At 42.7% G+C, this 15,146-nt stretch overlaps 1 protein-coding gene across 2 annotated transcripts in view; it reads right to left on the bottom strand.

The window, feature by feature from the left end:
• The window catches only part of DPYSL2 (dihydropyrimidinase like 2), a 166,363-nt gene that overhangs the window by 13,019 nt on the left and 138,198 nt on the right, over nt 1-15,146 (bottom strand). For both annotated transcript variants that reach the window (XM_077469770.1, XM_077469771.1), the window contains exons 5-8: nt 10,451-10,512; nt 4,527-4,607; nt 2,308-2,376; nt 1,234-1,354 (exon numbers count right to left, since the gene is read on the bottom strand). In XM_077469770.1, the coding sequence (XP_077325896.1) occupies nt 1,234-1,354; nt 2,308-2,376; nt 4,527-4,607; nt 10,451-10,512 (333 nt within the window). The remainder of the gene's footprint in view (nt 1-1,233; nt 1,355-2,307; nt 2,377-4,526; nt 4,608-10,450; nt 10,513-15,146) is intronic.

Raw genomic sequence — 15,146 nt, 5'->3', positions numbered from 1 at the left:
ACCGTGAGAAAGCATAACCACTTAATCTTTTGATCACTCCTGATGTTAACCCCTTCCAAGCCAGTGTCCTTAGTACAGTACAGTGACAGTGCATATTTTTAGCACTGATCACTGTATTAGTGTCACTGGTCCCCAAAAAGTGTCAGTTAGTGTCCGATTTGTCCGCTGCAATATCGCAGTTCTGCACCGATCGCCACCATTACTAATAGAAATGTTTTTAAATAGCCACAGTTTGTAGACGCGATAACTTTTGTGAAAGCCAATCAATATATAAGCTTATTGGGATTTTTTTAAAACAAAAATATGTAGCAGAATTTGCCTAAATTGATGAATAAATAAGATTTTTTACATTTTTTTATTGGATAGGTTTTATAGCAGAAAGTAAAAAATATTGTTTATTTTTTTTAAACTGTCTGTCTTTTTTTGTTTATAACACAAAAAATAAAAAATTCAGAGGTGATAAAATACCACCAAAAGAAAGCTCTATTTGTGGTAAAAAAAAAAGGGACATAAATGTTATTTGGGTACAGCATCGCATGACTGCACAATTTTCAGTTAAAATAACGTAGTGTTGTGTCGCAATAAAATGCCTATTCATAAGGGGGATAAATCCTCCGGAGGTCAAAAGGTAGGAACTGATGAGAATGTAAAATGTATGTAAAGCACTACATAAACTATCAGTGTAAATATCTGCAATATATAACTGCTATCCCTCCAAACATCAACAATATTCCCTATCCTGCTACCTGTTGACTGGATATGCGCCACAACCACCCCGTAACCACCCACCACGTGTTGTGATGTTGCCTCTGGAAAGGTTCAGAGCCCTATGGGGACTCCTTGGGGACCATAAAAAAGTCAAATGGTAGACACTTTGGCAGCCGATGGGCAGCATCAATGTCAGCAGAAAGCATCATGGGCACTGCAAGAAGGACCCTCCCATACTACAGATATCTCAAGACCCTGACTGTCACATGACCAGCACTTCAGGTAAGTAAATGGGTCTCTTTTTTTAAATAAAAATCTGGTGGTTTAATGTTCTGCCAGGGGATCAGCTGAACTGAATAGATATGACATGGTTACATTTTATAAAATGAATGATATAGATAGGATTAGGTTACACAAAAATACACTTCTCCTACAAAAGCGACCAATATTATCTGATTGCCTGCTATTGGTTGGTACATATTTCCATTTTAAAAGACTACTGTGAATGCTAAATAGAGGACATACCTTTCTTCCTGGACTGTGCAATAACTTCAGCTGAGCTTTTGCTCATCACCTTGGTGACATAGAGAGGACAGTTGGTCTGGTTGGCGATGGTGATGGAGCGATTGACAGCTTCTGCCTCCACCTGTACAAGAAGAAGAACGGTCAGATATAACATGTGGAAGCACTGCGCAGTATGAGCAGATACAAAACCTTTATTAGATAGACATTTTAGAATGATCACAATAGAGGATAATCAGATCAGTTCAGGTTTAGAGCACACATAACTGAGCTGACTGCAATATATTCCTTTACTCTAACATGGTGCTGGTTCTCCAAAAGCATAAATAATTGTTCCAAGTCCAACTGCAACCACTGGGACAAGAAATAAGCGGAAATCTCCAAAGTGGGGAGAAAAACATCCCTAATAACCTGCCAGGGGTTCTAACCCTTCCCCACTCAATCCAAAACGAAGAAATATTTTGACTAGCATTCAGCTGCATTAATATAAAAAAAAATATATACACATATACATACATATATATATATATATATATATATATATATATATATATATATGAATCACAATGTATTATGGAAGATGGTGTTATGATCACTGATATCATCACAATAGTATTTACTGTATCATCATATCATTATAGCATTTAAAGGAGGAGTACAGCCATCAAACCAGATATTGATGAGTTTGTTTATCAAAAACAGTGTGAAATATCGCAATTGTTTTATGTTGCCCTCTTTTACTTTTATTATATAAAATAAAAAATAATAGAAAAAAGATTTTCTATAAAAGGGAAAAAAATATGAAAATATTTTAAAATCCTACAAAATTCAAATAAAACAAACCTAAAAACATTTTTTTTTTTTTAATTAGTCCCGAATAACTGATACTAATGCATTCTGATGACTTATTTGTGTACAATTTTTTGGTGCTGAAGGTCTAATTTTGCTAAATTCTAATGCTGAAACTTCTTTGCCAATAACAAATGAACCAATATTAAGAATATGAAGGCTAAAGTGCCATACTTTTGGGAAAAAAGGTAAGGCCTCATAAAGCAACAAACACAATAATAGTCTCACCTCCTCCGGCCGGCTCAGTACATGTCCCTCGGGTCCTGTGATTCCTTGTTCTAAGATCCTCAGTTGCTCCTGCAATAGAAATGGTATTTTTACTATCTACTGGTTACCGAATACTCTTTACTATCTACTGGTTACCGAATATCTACAGGCTCAGAATACTCATACAGTAAGATTGGTATCAAAATCATATTACAGAATAAAGATATAGATTGGATAGTGTCTGCCTTGTATAGTTCAGCACGGTTTCAGTATTACCTCTGTTTCGCCACTAGATGTCAGTGTCATAATAGAGATATGCAGTAATGGAAACAGTGACACCCATGTGTTATGAAGACTAATATAATGAGATTAAGTCATTCAGAAGCAGGATGTTTGACAAGTACTGATAAAGATAGAATAGGCTTACAGCCAGTAGCGACAGACATTTTTTATAAGATAATATAACTCATTTTATCCTAGCAAGTAAAGAAAAAGGCCTATTTTTTTTACTGTATGAAGCAGTACATTTCAAGTGTTAGTTCACCTTAATAGAAAAAAATTAACTAACAACGGACACCCTCCACTGTACTTACCTCTGGGGTAGCTGAGCTGTAGGGGTTACAGCTGTCCCAGGGATTTGAAATCCCTGCTTTTCTTCGCCCAGTGCTTCCTGGGTGGACCAGATTGATTCTGATTGGTCAGTGTGGCCATAGTGAATAGATCTGATCTGTCCCGTTGCATGGATAAGAGACGGGGTTTAAAATCTCTGGACTGTTGGACTGTCTGCAGACTGGAATAAGTACAGTGGAGACTGGGGGGGGGGGGAGTCTGATGTTTGTTCACATTTATATTTTTTCTGTAAAAGGTGAACTAACCCCTCAATTGAGTCCTAGTGTAATTTACTGCATCTGTCTGCTTCTATAGCCGGGATAAATCTCTCTGGAGAAATGTAATGGTATGATTAATTATATACAGTAAGGCCCCATGTACTGTACACGTGACGCTGCTAAATGGACATTCAGAGGCAGTTGGGCGCTTGTTTCAACTGCCCCTGAACTCATTCAATGTTATCCTATGTGATCATGTTTATTGCAGTTTTTAGGCAGTTGCATTCAACAGCGTTTCTTCTAAAGCAAAAAAATGGGTTCAGATGCCAAAGTTTACGTTGTTTCTGATTGCAAACGCAGTAATCCGTGTTTAGCTGCATATCCTTTATAGGCGTTTTTTTGTTTTGCCAATTTAAAAAAGAAAAATATATATATGTATAACGCGATAAAACGTGGCCTGTTAACGTCGCAAAACTGACATTTTAAACGTGGGTTGTAAAAATGTCCCGTGTACACAAAGCCTAACTTTCTTGGAACAAATGCAGCTTTCTTTGTAGGTATTTGGTCCCACTGTCACTGCTAAAGATGGGCTAATCTCAGCTTTGATTCTCTCTTTAGATCACACCATAAAATGCCAAGGTTTGTGGGGAAAGCAGTGCTGAAACCCAAAGAAAAAAACTCAAATTTTCGCCTTTCCCATGAGCTGTAAATTACTACAGCTGTATAGGTTTCATTTCTGGCTCTTTTTGCACCCATTCTGCTAAAGCACCCAAGGCCGCTACCGCTTTTGCCTACTCCGTGGCCTGGTATTCTGAAGAAGACACCAACTTGCCAAAATCTCCAACCACGCCACTTCCAGTGACTCTACAGCACCAATAATTGGAGATCTGGACGAGTTGATTGTTTTGACAGAAAAGCGGCAGCGTATACACTACGGTACACCATATAACGAGTGGACATTGTTAGTCTAACCAACAACATGGCTGCTCCAAGGCGGAGATAACTTTATTCCTCTTTTCCCAGTGTTCTTTCAAAACAGTGAACTCGCCGCGTACCACAGTCTATACGATGCCGGTGTTCTGTGAAAACAGCCAACTCATCCAAATCTCCAACTAATGTGGTTGGAGAGTTTGGCGAGTTGAAGTTTTCGGTAGAACACCAGGCTGTGGGTGTAATCAACACTTGTCCTAGAAAGAGAAGTATCTCAGCCCTTTTATTGCTTATTTGTCCAACCTGTCAATAAAGCTAACACAGCTCGCCCTACTGATTGTTGTATAAGCGTAAAACAATCATTTACTTATATTATATATTATATTTACTTATATTACCTAAAGCAATGATAAGCAAAAGCTTCTTAACAGTGTAAATCATGGATTGGTTACTGAAGTGTATCTATTCCAGTGACGCTCTTACCTCAGCAATGATATCACCGTTTTCGGCATGCACCTGTGCAATGGCACCAATGTCCCTGATCACACTGAACACCTCATAGATCTGAGAACAGAAAAGAGATTGTTATTAGAGGCTCTCCATTATTCCCATGTGCATAAAAAAGGTATTAAAAGGATATTTAAACCCCAGAACATATATATGTTATACATTGTAGCTTATCAGCCCTTAAATGTGGCGGCTGCATTTATTTTCTTATTTCAGGCTGAGAACATTTAATGCACGTACAGAAAATACCAGTTGATCCTGCCAGAATCCCAGTGTCCTTCAAACTTTCTGTACACTGAACTGAAATCTCAAACAATTGTGACAGCTTTTTCAGCTATCTTCTATGAACCACAGAACACCTCCAACTTAAATTATGGAGATAAGGATTGGGGGTATTTGTAGTTGAAATCAGGAGAGCAGCTTAGAACAACACTGGTCTCTGAGCAATAAAACCAGGGCTTTTAACACTTCCCCACACTATCCAAAACCAATTCTTCCTTAAAATACAATATTCAAATCACAAGCAGACACTGTTAAAACTTAATGAATGCACAGGTAAGCTTAAAAGAAATTCTCAGTACTTGGAAATTTTAGATTAATTAACATTATAATATTGCACTTCCCTGATCAGTCACAAAAACAGGCTAGATAATTACATTATAGTATTTACAGCACAATATTGTGTATGAAGGCTAACCAAGGGCTGCATATTGTAATGGCAGGCAACCTGATTCTCCTCCAAGTGGCCCCCTTCTTTACTCCAACGGCATATCTGTGTCCATAGGCATGTGCAGAGGGTGTGCCAGGTTTGCCTGGGCACACCCTAATTACTACATGTGGTGCCAATTCCCCCTACTGCTCGGGTTTCCCCCTGTGTTGGCCCCCCGCCCCACAGTACTGCCGTCTTCCCTCCCCTCCTCTCCTCTTCCCCGGCTGCTGCGGGGGATATGTCAGGATAGAGAGCAGGGGAAGGGGCTAGTATGTAATTTACCAGCCCCTTCCATTTATAAATTAACACACTAAACACACTCACTCAGTGTGTTCATTCATAACTGAAGCATACTAAACTATGTTTAGTTTGCTTCAGTTTGTGAATGAACAGGAAGACACTCAGCACAGAGCACTTCATATTCATTCCCTGTCCAGTGCAACTGAGGCTGCAGAGAAAGGCATGTGTGCCTAATGCAATTGGCTGCGCACACCTATGTCTCTATCCCCTGTGACATCAGGCATGGTCAGCTGTCATCAGATGCTGACCAGACCTCCAATGCACATTTGACATAGGGGAGTGGGGTAGGGATGCACCTGTCTGGGATTCATTCGGACAGTCTGGGTTTTTAATCATGTGTCCAAGTTTCAGGCAGACTGAAAACCGGACACATTATTCAGGCTGTGGCTCCCCAAGTAACCGAGATAGTTACACACAAATCTGTTGCTTTCCGGAAGCTGCAGGCAGAAGTCTGGGGGCAGGTTCGGCATCACTGGGGGTGGGGGAGGGGAAGGTTAATAATGTCAGCAAGAGCAATTTGGCCACACTCACTGTTCGCTGCGGCACACTATGTGCACCACATTACTACTCTCCTTGGGGCACCCAAAGGTGTCCCAGGTCGCTAAAGTGTTCGGGTTTGGCTTGAAGAAAAGGTGACAACACTAGAGTGTGGAATTGAAGGAAGGCTGAATTTTTCAGGCTACAGATAACCTCAGAAAACCCTTATACACAATATTAACATTTCATCCTTTTTAAAATATATTTGTGATTAGATCTCTTTAAAGATAAACTATGGATCACTTTCAGTAACTGTAAAATGTACAATTTATTTTCTGTTGGTTTTCTTTCTAGAGTTCACAGATATATCAAGCTGCCCCCAAATTATGTTCCTGATTTCAAAAAGCAATTGTCATAACTGGACCATTTCTAATGTCCTGGGGTAATAAAGAGAACCAGAGGTTGGAGACACAAACAAAAGTAAGATTTTTTTTTAGCATGTTGGACAAATTTCCCTATGAGTGAGTCACAAGCCTTTCCTTTGTTCAAGAGCCAGGGAAAAGCAAGATGCACAGTCTGTTCTCACCACTGGTTCTTGGTACTGCACCAGCAGATGGACCTATTCTAATGTCCTAGGGGTAATAAAAAGAACCGGAGGGTTCAGGACCCTCAGAATCACAAGTTTGATTTTGAGCATGTTCGCCCCCCCCCAATGAGTGGTTCCCAGACCTTTCCCTTGTTAAGGAGCCAGGGAAAAGCAAGATGCAGTCTGTTCTCACCACTGGTTCTTGGTACTGCACCAGCAGATGGACCTATTCTAATGTCCTAGGGGGTAATAAAAAGAACCGGAGGGTCTAGGACCCTCAGAATCACAAGTTTGATTTTGAGCATGTTCGCCCCCCCCCCCTCCCCCCAATGAGTGGTTCCCAGACCTTTCCCTTGTTAAGGAGCCAGGGAAAAGCATGACGGACAGATTGTTCTCACCACTCCTGCAATGTACCTGTAGATGGTCCATTTCTAATGTCCTAGGGGTAAGAACCAGAGAAGAATCTGAGTATGTTGGACAATTTCCCTATGGGTGAGTGCCAATCCTTTCCACTAATATGGAGCCAGGAAAGAGCATGGTGCTCAGACTGTTCTTACTGCTGGCTCCTGGCACTGTACCACTAGATGGACAAATACAATTTAGCCTGTTATGTTCAAGAAGATATTCGCCCATCTATAACCAGAAAGGCTGAGATAACACCACCGGTGCTGAACAGGAAGCCCAGCATTTTCATGGAAGCAGTAAAGAAATGTCCAGCCCAAAAATAAAGATTTCTATCCTTATCTGTCCCTGCTGCCTGTAAAGAAGTAATCAGGTTGATTTACCCATCTTTAAAGGAACGGTGTTTCTCCTACACTGGACCTGCAGGCTCCTGGCATCTGTGTACAGCCTGCTTTGATGCTGCTACTACTGGGCAGAGTTGGAAGATAGGAATAGGCTTTTCATGGTGAGCAGTCATCTCCCAACACCTCCTTCCATGGAGGACAAGTTCACAGATTCCAGGGGTCTGTAGGGTATGGTGTGGGGAGAAATAAAGAAAACTGACATTGGTCTTATCACAGCCTTCCTACATTAACTGATCATGTGACCATGCAGAGAAAAGTGTTTCTGACAGAAAAGACATCTGTGATGGATTCTACATGCAGTGGCATTGCTAGTACACGGAAAGGAGCCTCTGTGGACTACAACATGAGCAGCACCCGACACACATAGAGGGAGACCTTGGTTCCCCTCGCCACCACTGTCACTATGAAAATTGTTTTTTTTGCCTCGATACAGCCAGTAAAAGAAAGTTGCATACCTCATTCGCAGATCAGTCTTGGTTATCGCCAAGAAATAAGTTTTACTTCCCAGTGTGCACCCCAAAAATCCTAGGATGTCTATACTTCTATGGACTGTGTTTCTGCACAATTTTATTAATTTTATCAAATTTTGCATGCAAGCATTTTATTTTTAGCTTTTGTTAACCCTTTTTAACACAACAAGTATATGTAATGCCGCGTACACACGGGCGGACTGTATGGCGTACTTAGTCCGTCGAAACACATTTCAGCGGACAATCCGCTCGTGTGTGGGCTTCAGCTGACTTTTTCAGCGTGCAGTCTGGCGTACTAAGTATTTCGGATTTTCCGTAATTCTGTCCGTCATACTTTGGTTTCAGTACGGTCGTCAGTGTGCTAGTTGGACGGACTAAGAATGGCGCATGCCCAGAAAGGATTTACACGGCGGAAAGGTGCTTTGCTGTGTATTGGACTTCCTATTTCTAGTCCCGTCTTACGTGCTGTACACGTCATCGTGCAAGCTTTCGTCGGACTGTTTGGGTATCCGTGTGTGGTCAAGTCCGTTCAGTGTAAAGTATGACGGACTGTATGACGGACTAAGTACGCCATACAATCGGCTCATGTGTACGCGGCATAAGTTGGCAATATTATTGTTACTGGAACGCTGGACAGACTCAGTGCCGGTCTAAGGCACAATAGCATGTGAGTGCACAATTTTTAAAACTTTATACAATAAAAAACATTTGTAGAATACAGGCATACCCCACTTTTAAGTACACAATGGGGCTTATTTACTAAAACTAGAAAGTGCAAAGTCAGGCTCACTTCTGCATAGAAACCAATGAGCTTCCACGATTTATTACCAAAGGTGATTGAACAAGCTGGGGTTAGAAGCTCATTGGTTTCTGTGCACAAGTGAGAAATAAACCCCATTGTGTACTTAAAAGTGGGGTATGCCTGTATTGCACAATGATGGCCGTTTTTTTTTTTTTTTATGAGTATTTAAGAAGCCACATTGGAGAAATTTCAGAATATAACTCTGTACCTGACAGAACTGAAATATACTGGGTGTTAAAGAGATATACACAGGCGTTTTTATTACTGCTTTATGGTATGCGTTTAAATTGGAAGGTGGTGGTATTTCACGGATCACAATAGTATTTCTGGATCCACAATTGATTCAAGCACGGTGGATAATTATATGAACAGTACAATTGATTTTTTTTTTTTTGGAAACACATTATTGGACTTTTGGAAACACATTATTTTGCAAAAGTGTTTGTGTTTTTTATATTTTTTCAATATTTTTTCAGATTTTTTTCTGTCTTTATCAATTTTGTGTTTTTTTCACTGGGCTTAAGAAGTATTGTATTAGATAGCAATTGATGATCTATAAGCACTGTTTAATATTGATGATATTATATTGATTTAATTAACTGTGGAACATCCATATAATACAGGGTGAGCGCAACTACCTAATATACAGTTATTGTTATACACAGTGCAATAATATTGTGATCACATATAGCACGGAGTTTGTTATAGCAAGTGCTGCCTAAGTTTTATTGTATTGGACAAAAGCCCACATTGGGAATATTTGAAGACAGTTGCATATTTTTTAACATTTATTTTATTTATTCAATCACACTGTATCCACATAGGCATGGGTGTCACCTTGGTTATTCAGTTACTGTATAGGAATTGTGTACTGAGAAAAGCATATAAGGGCTGGCAATATTGAGGTGGATTTACTAAAGACAAATATACTGTGCACTCTGCAAGTGCAGTTGCTCTAGATCTGAGGGGAAGCTCTAAAAGGAGGGGAAGCTTTGCTGATTTCTATCATCCAATCATGTGCAAGCAAAATGCAATTTTTTTTTCTTCTTGCATGTTTCCCTTAGATCTACAGTGACTGCACTTGCAGTAGACAGACGATTTGTCTTTATTAAATCAACCCCATTGTCCTCCTAAAAATGTTGCCCAACTGCCACTTATTTCAATGCTTCAGTGAGATGAAAGAAGTATGTTGTAAATGAAGTTAAAACTCCTGATCTACATATTGATTTCATGTCAGTGGCTATGGAACTAAAGTCACCATTGAATCAGCGTGACAGCCAGGGAACTAGCATATTCAGAAGGAGACATCACAAACAGCCCATGCATTTTTGTGACCCAAGGTCCTTGTGCAGCTGTAATGTGCTTGTATTAAATACAACTAAAGTTTATGTGTAGAAGAAATACAAAGGGTGTTATTTACAGTATGTTGAGGTCTTGATTAACTCACAGGAAGGAGAGCATTCCTAACAATGGCTGTCCTCCCATAGGAAGGGCAGCACTGATCAGTATGCAGAGTGTGTCCCAGGAATGCTAGCAATGTGCCTAGCCTAAGAGGTGGCCAGTGCACTTGGCAGAAGACATCATGTTCTCATCACACGCCCAGAGCACTGACAACTGACTGTATACACTGCACAGCCATGTTTTCCATCACCAGAGAAAACAAGGCTGCCGGAGCCCAGTAATGGAACACGCAACTCCCAAAGAGTCGACACACAACACATTCCTCATCCAGCAGTGAGATCATTGTTACCTGGGAGTCTGTCAGCTGGAATTGTTCCTTGTATGCCATATACACCAGGAAGGAGTTAACACCTGCAGAACAAGGGCAGATGATTAATCACTAGCTATACATTACATAGAACTCCAACTGACAAACAAAACATTTACAGCAGGTATACCGTCCTCTGCCTACCTTTACCATGTTTTCTCTTTCTGTACAGCTGGATTTTTGTTTGCCTATGCAATATGATCACTTTAATCTCAAGCTTCAGACTCCCATTTAAAAGGAGTCAGAACTCTTGATTGTTTCTCCCATGACTCTCTAGCTGGCTTAACATCTCTTCCAACTCAATCATGCTTCAAGGACTATGCTGCCATTTTTAAATTTCAGCTTGTGTGCAATGGATGATGCAACTTATACCCAAAGGCCTGCAGGCAATTACATAGTAGCAATTACTCACTGCACAAAATACAATTTTGCCTGATGATTATTTACACTCAGAATTGCACAGAGGTCTATGGTCCCTTTCACATTGATGGACCAATCGGGTCCATCTGTTAGTTTTTCAGGCGGACCCGATCGGACTATCCATTGCTCTTTATGGAGTGGCGGATGTCCGCTGACATCACCCGATCCTGACCAATCCGTTTCTGATCTCTCCGCTGATCCCCACTGAGCAGGCGGATGACAGCCAGATGGAAATGGACAGGCGGTCTGTTTCCATTTGACCGTCCCTCAGAGAACATCGGGCTGTGTCCATGTCCACTCTGCTGATTCAGAGCAGACACAGCCCACTTGTTCTCTGTGGGGCGGTCAAATGGAAACAGACTGCCTGTCTGTTTTCCATCCAACTGTCATCTGCCTGCTTAGGGGGGATCAGCGGAGAGATCACCTGCTGAGTGGGTGGATTTGCTACTGGCCTCCAACCCATATGAAAGAGGCCTATTTGTGTGTCTCAGCATTTCTGCAAAGGCCATGAATAGGACTTGTAGGGTTTGTAATGTGTGTGAAATGTAAGTTTCAATAGATTACCTTTGTAACATCCCCGAAGGACATTCTATCCTAAGAGAAAAATAGCCTGAAGAAGAGTTGACCAGAAAGATAAGGCATTTAATCAATAGAAAAAATAGCCTAACACTAGGCTAAGAACATTTGACCAAAAGATGAAATACTATGAGGGAAACCTCTGCATTGTACTCCAATGTGTGAATTCCCTCAGTGAAAGTGCATGTACATTCATTCTGCACAAATGGGCAAAAAAGTCATGTAAATAGGCTATATTATGTGCTGAATAAATGTGAATTATTGATTTAAAACAGATTATATTGCAACTGGCCACTAGATGGCTCCAAGTATTAAAGTATTTGTAAAGGCTCATTAAAAAAAAACTAAACTAAAATAAACATATTATACTTACCTGCTCTGTGCAGTAGGTTTTGCACAGAGCAGCCTGGATCTTCCTCTTCTCAGGTCCCTCTTCAGTGCTCCTGGCCCCTCCCTCCTGTCGAGTGCCCCCACAGTAAGCAGCTTGCTATGGGGGCACCCGAGCCGAGTCACAGCTCCGTCTGTCCATTCAGACACAGAGCCCCAGCCCCTCTCTCCCCTGATTGGCTAAGTGACTTTGATTGACAGAAGCCAATGGCACTGCTGCTGTGTCTCAGCCAATCAGGAGGAGAGTCCCAGATGGCTAAGACACTCCTGAACATCACCGGAGAGAGATGGGGCTCCGGTAAGTATTAGGGGGTGCTGGGGAGGCTGCTACACACAAAAGGTTTTTTTAATGCATAGAATGCATTAAGATAAAAAAACCTTCTGCCTTTACAACTCCTTTACAGACGTTCCCACCGACAGTGTAATGAATCAGCTACTGCAGGGAAAGAAGTGCTATACAGAATTGATACAGTGTTGCAGAGACTGAACTTTTTGTTTCACAAGTTCACCAGACTGAACCTTTCATAGATGAGCAAAAGTGTCGCTGGACCACGCCAAATGTAATGCATGTACTATATAAAACACACAGAAACCGGACCGCATGGTACTTATCTACCATCTGATCAGGTGCAGGCAAATGGGCTGCATTTGCAACCTGCCTTTTGGATGTCATTCAGTTAACATTGACACCTGTTGCAGATCACAACTTCAGTACATTGTGAACACGGCACAGGAAACGCACACGGAGTTGGTTTCCCGCACAGCATTCTGAAGCTGCGTACACACGTGGCGGACTGTCTGGCCAACTTAGTCCGTCAGACAATCCGACGGACAGTCCGTCATACTTTCGAATGAATGGACTTGCCCACACACGGCACTTTTTGAGCGGACTAAGTCCGCCATACTATCCGCCCTACTTTTGAAATGAACGGACTCGCCCACACACGCGGACGAAAGTCCGCTCATTTCGAGCGCGTCTCCAGGTAGGCGGGACCCTCGAAGGAGACGTCGCTGACCCCGTCGCCTGGTATGGACTTAAAGGGGAACCCCAACGCCGAAAAAAATCGGCGTGGGGGTCCCCCCCAAGTCCACAACAGACCCTTGTCAGAGCACGCTACCCGGCCGGCCAGGAAAGGGGGGCGAGCGAGCGCCCCCCCTCCCGAGCCGTACCAGGCCGCGTGCCCTCAACATGGGGGGGTGCCTTGGGGAAGGGGGGGCCGCGCGGCCCCCCCACCCCAAAGCACCTTGTCCCCATGTTGATGAGGTCTGCGGGCGGGGGGCTTATCGGAATCTGGCGGCGCGGAAGAAAGCCGGACTCCTCCGCTAGCAAAAGAGCTACAAGAAGATAGCGGAGGAGTCCGGCGAGAAGACCCCCGAAGACGGAAGACCCCCGGAGCTGTGCAATAAAATATTTTAACCCTGTGTTTTTTTTTCACAGGTGAATGGGTAGGGGTACATTGTACCCCATACTCATTCACATAGGGTGGGGGGCCGGTATCCGGGGACCCCTTATTAAAGGGGGCTCCCGGATTCCGATAAGCCCCCTGCCCGCAGACCCCGACAACCAATGGCCATGGTTGTCGGGAAGAGGCCCTTGTCCTCATCAACATAGGGACAAGGTGCTTTGGGGTGGGGGGGCCGCGCGGCCCCCCCTTCCCCAAGGCACCCCCCATGTTGAGGGCACGCGGCCTGGTACGGCTCAGGAGGGGGGGGCGCTCGCTCGCCCCCCTTTCCTGGCCGGCCGGGTAGCGTGCTCGGACAAGGGTCTGTTGTGGACTTGGGGGGGACCCCCACGCCGATTTTTTTTCGGCGTTGGGGTTCCCCTTTAAGTCCATACCAGGCGGCGGGGCCAACGACGTCTCTGTCGCGGGCCCCGCCTACCCGCTCGAAATGAGCGGACTTTTCTCCGGGCGGGAAAAGTCCGCTCATTTCAAAAGTACGGCGGACTGGCACACACACGGGCGGACTGTCCGCTGAAATGCGAGTCCAGCGGACAGTATTTCCAACATTCCAAAATACTTAGTCCGCCAGACTGTCCGCTGAAAAAGTCCGCTGAAGCCCACACACGAGCGGACTGTCCGCTGAAATGTGTTTCGGCGGACTAAGTTGGACAGACAGTCCGCCCGTGTGTACGCGGCCTGAGCGTTCCCACTATGTGATTTTCATAGCATGATTCTGTGTGTCGCATAGGGCTAGCCTATTCACTTGAATATCCTATCCTATGCATGTTTGTTGCCCAAATAGAAGCTCCTGCCCCTTTTTAGGGGCAAAAAGCATCACGCAATTCTTAAAGACACGAATTTGTGGGAGAATTGCAATGTGTTTGGGGTGCCATAAAAGGGCAATTGCACCCAAAGGCGTGTTGCACACTGTGCACATTACATGGCACATGACCATAGGATTTGGAATCTCTGGAGGAATCGGAGCGATTCTGCCCACAAAGTGTAAATGGAGCCTAGTTATCAACAAAGTTCTGTCTGCAACACCGTATGAACGCTGTATAGCAGCTCATTCTCTGCAGTAGCTGATGCATTACACTGTCCATAGTGAGAACAGGAATCTCCATACACTTAGCTTACAGCACAGAGCTTTCCCTTATTATTTCCTCTTCTGGTGGAATGCTCTAAGCCTATAGTGTTAGGCTATTTTCTCTATCCTTCAAACGTTCTGTAACTCTCCTGCTCCAATGTTCTTAAGGCTATTTTCTCTTAGGATCAAATGTTAGGGAATATTACATTCACCCTGTGAAAGGCAACAAATAGAAACTGACATTTCAGATATAGTACAAACATTACTCGCCTTTTGCGCAAATGCTGAGATGTTCGCACAGCAAATTGTTTCTAAACAGTCCTTTTAGTGTAAAGCGGCATTTTGAGCCATAGATCAATGCAGTCTACAAGTAACAGTTTTAGGAATGTGGAACAACTGGATTTGTTGCCAGTAGGTCGCCATTCTATCATCTTTGCTAAAGCTGGTAGAATTTGTTGAAAATTGTCGTACGAGATTCGCATTAGCTCCCATTCAATCTTTCTAGTGCGGTTTTCTGTGGTAACACACAATAATGTACAATGTCTTGAAAAAGTATTCATACCCCCTTGAAATTTTTCACATTTAGTCATGTTACAACCAAAAACGTAAATGTATTTTATTGGGATTTTATGTGATAGACCAACACAAAGTTGCACATAGTTGTGAAGTGGAAGGAAAATGATAAATACTTTTTAGATTTTTTTGCAAATAAATATGTGACAAATGTGGCATTTGTATTCAGCCCCCCTGAGGCAATACTTTGTAG

This window comes from Lithobates pipiens, unplaced genomic scaffold (assembly GCF_037356315.1).
Source record: "Lithobates pipiens isolate NorthernLeopardFrog02 unplaced genomic scaffold, aLitPip1_a1.2 Scaffold_8, whole genome shotgun sequence".
In the NCBI taxonomy this organism is placed as follows: Eukaryota; Metazoa; Chordata; class Amphibia; order Anura; family Ranidae; genus Lithobates; species Lithobates pipiens.
This window is presented reverse-complemented; position numbering and strand designations above follow the sequence as displayed.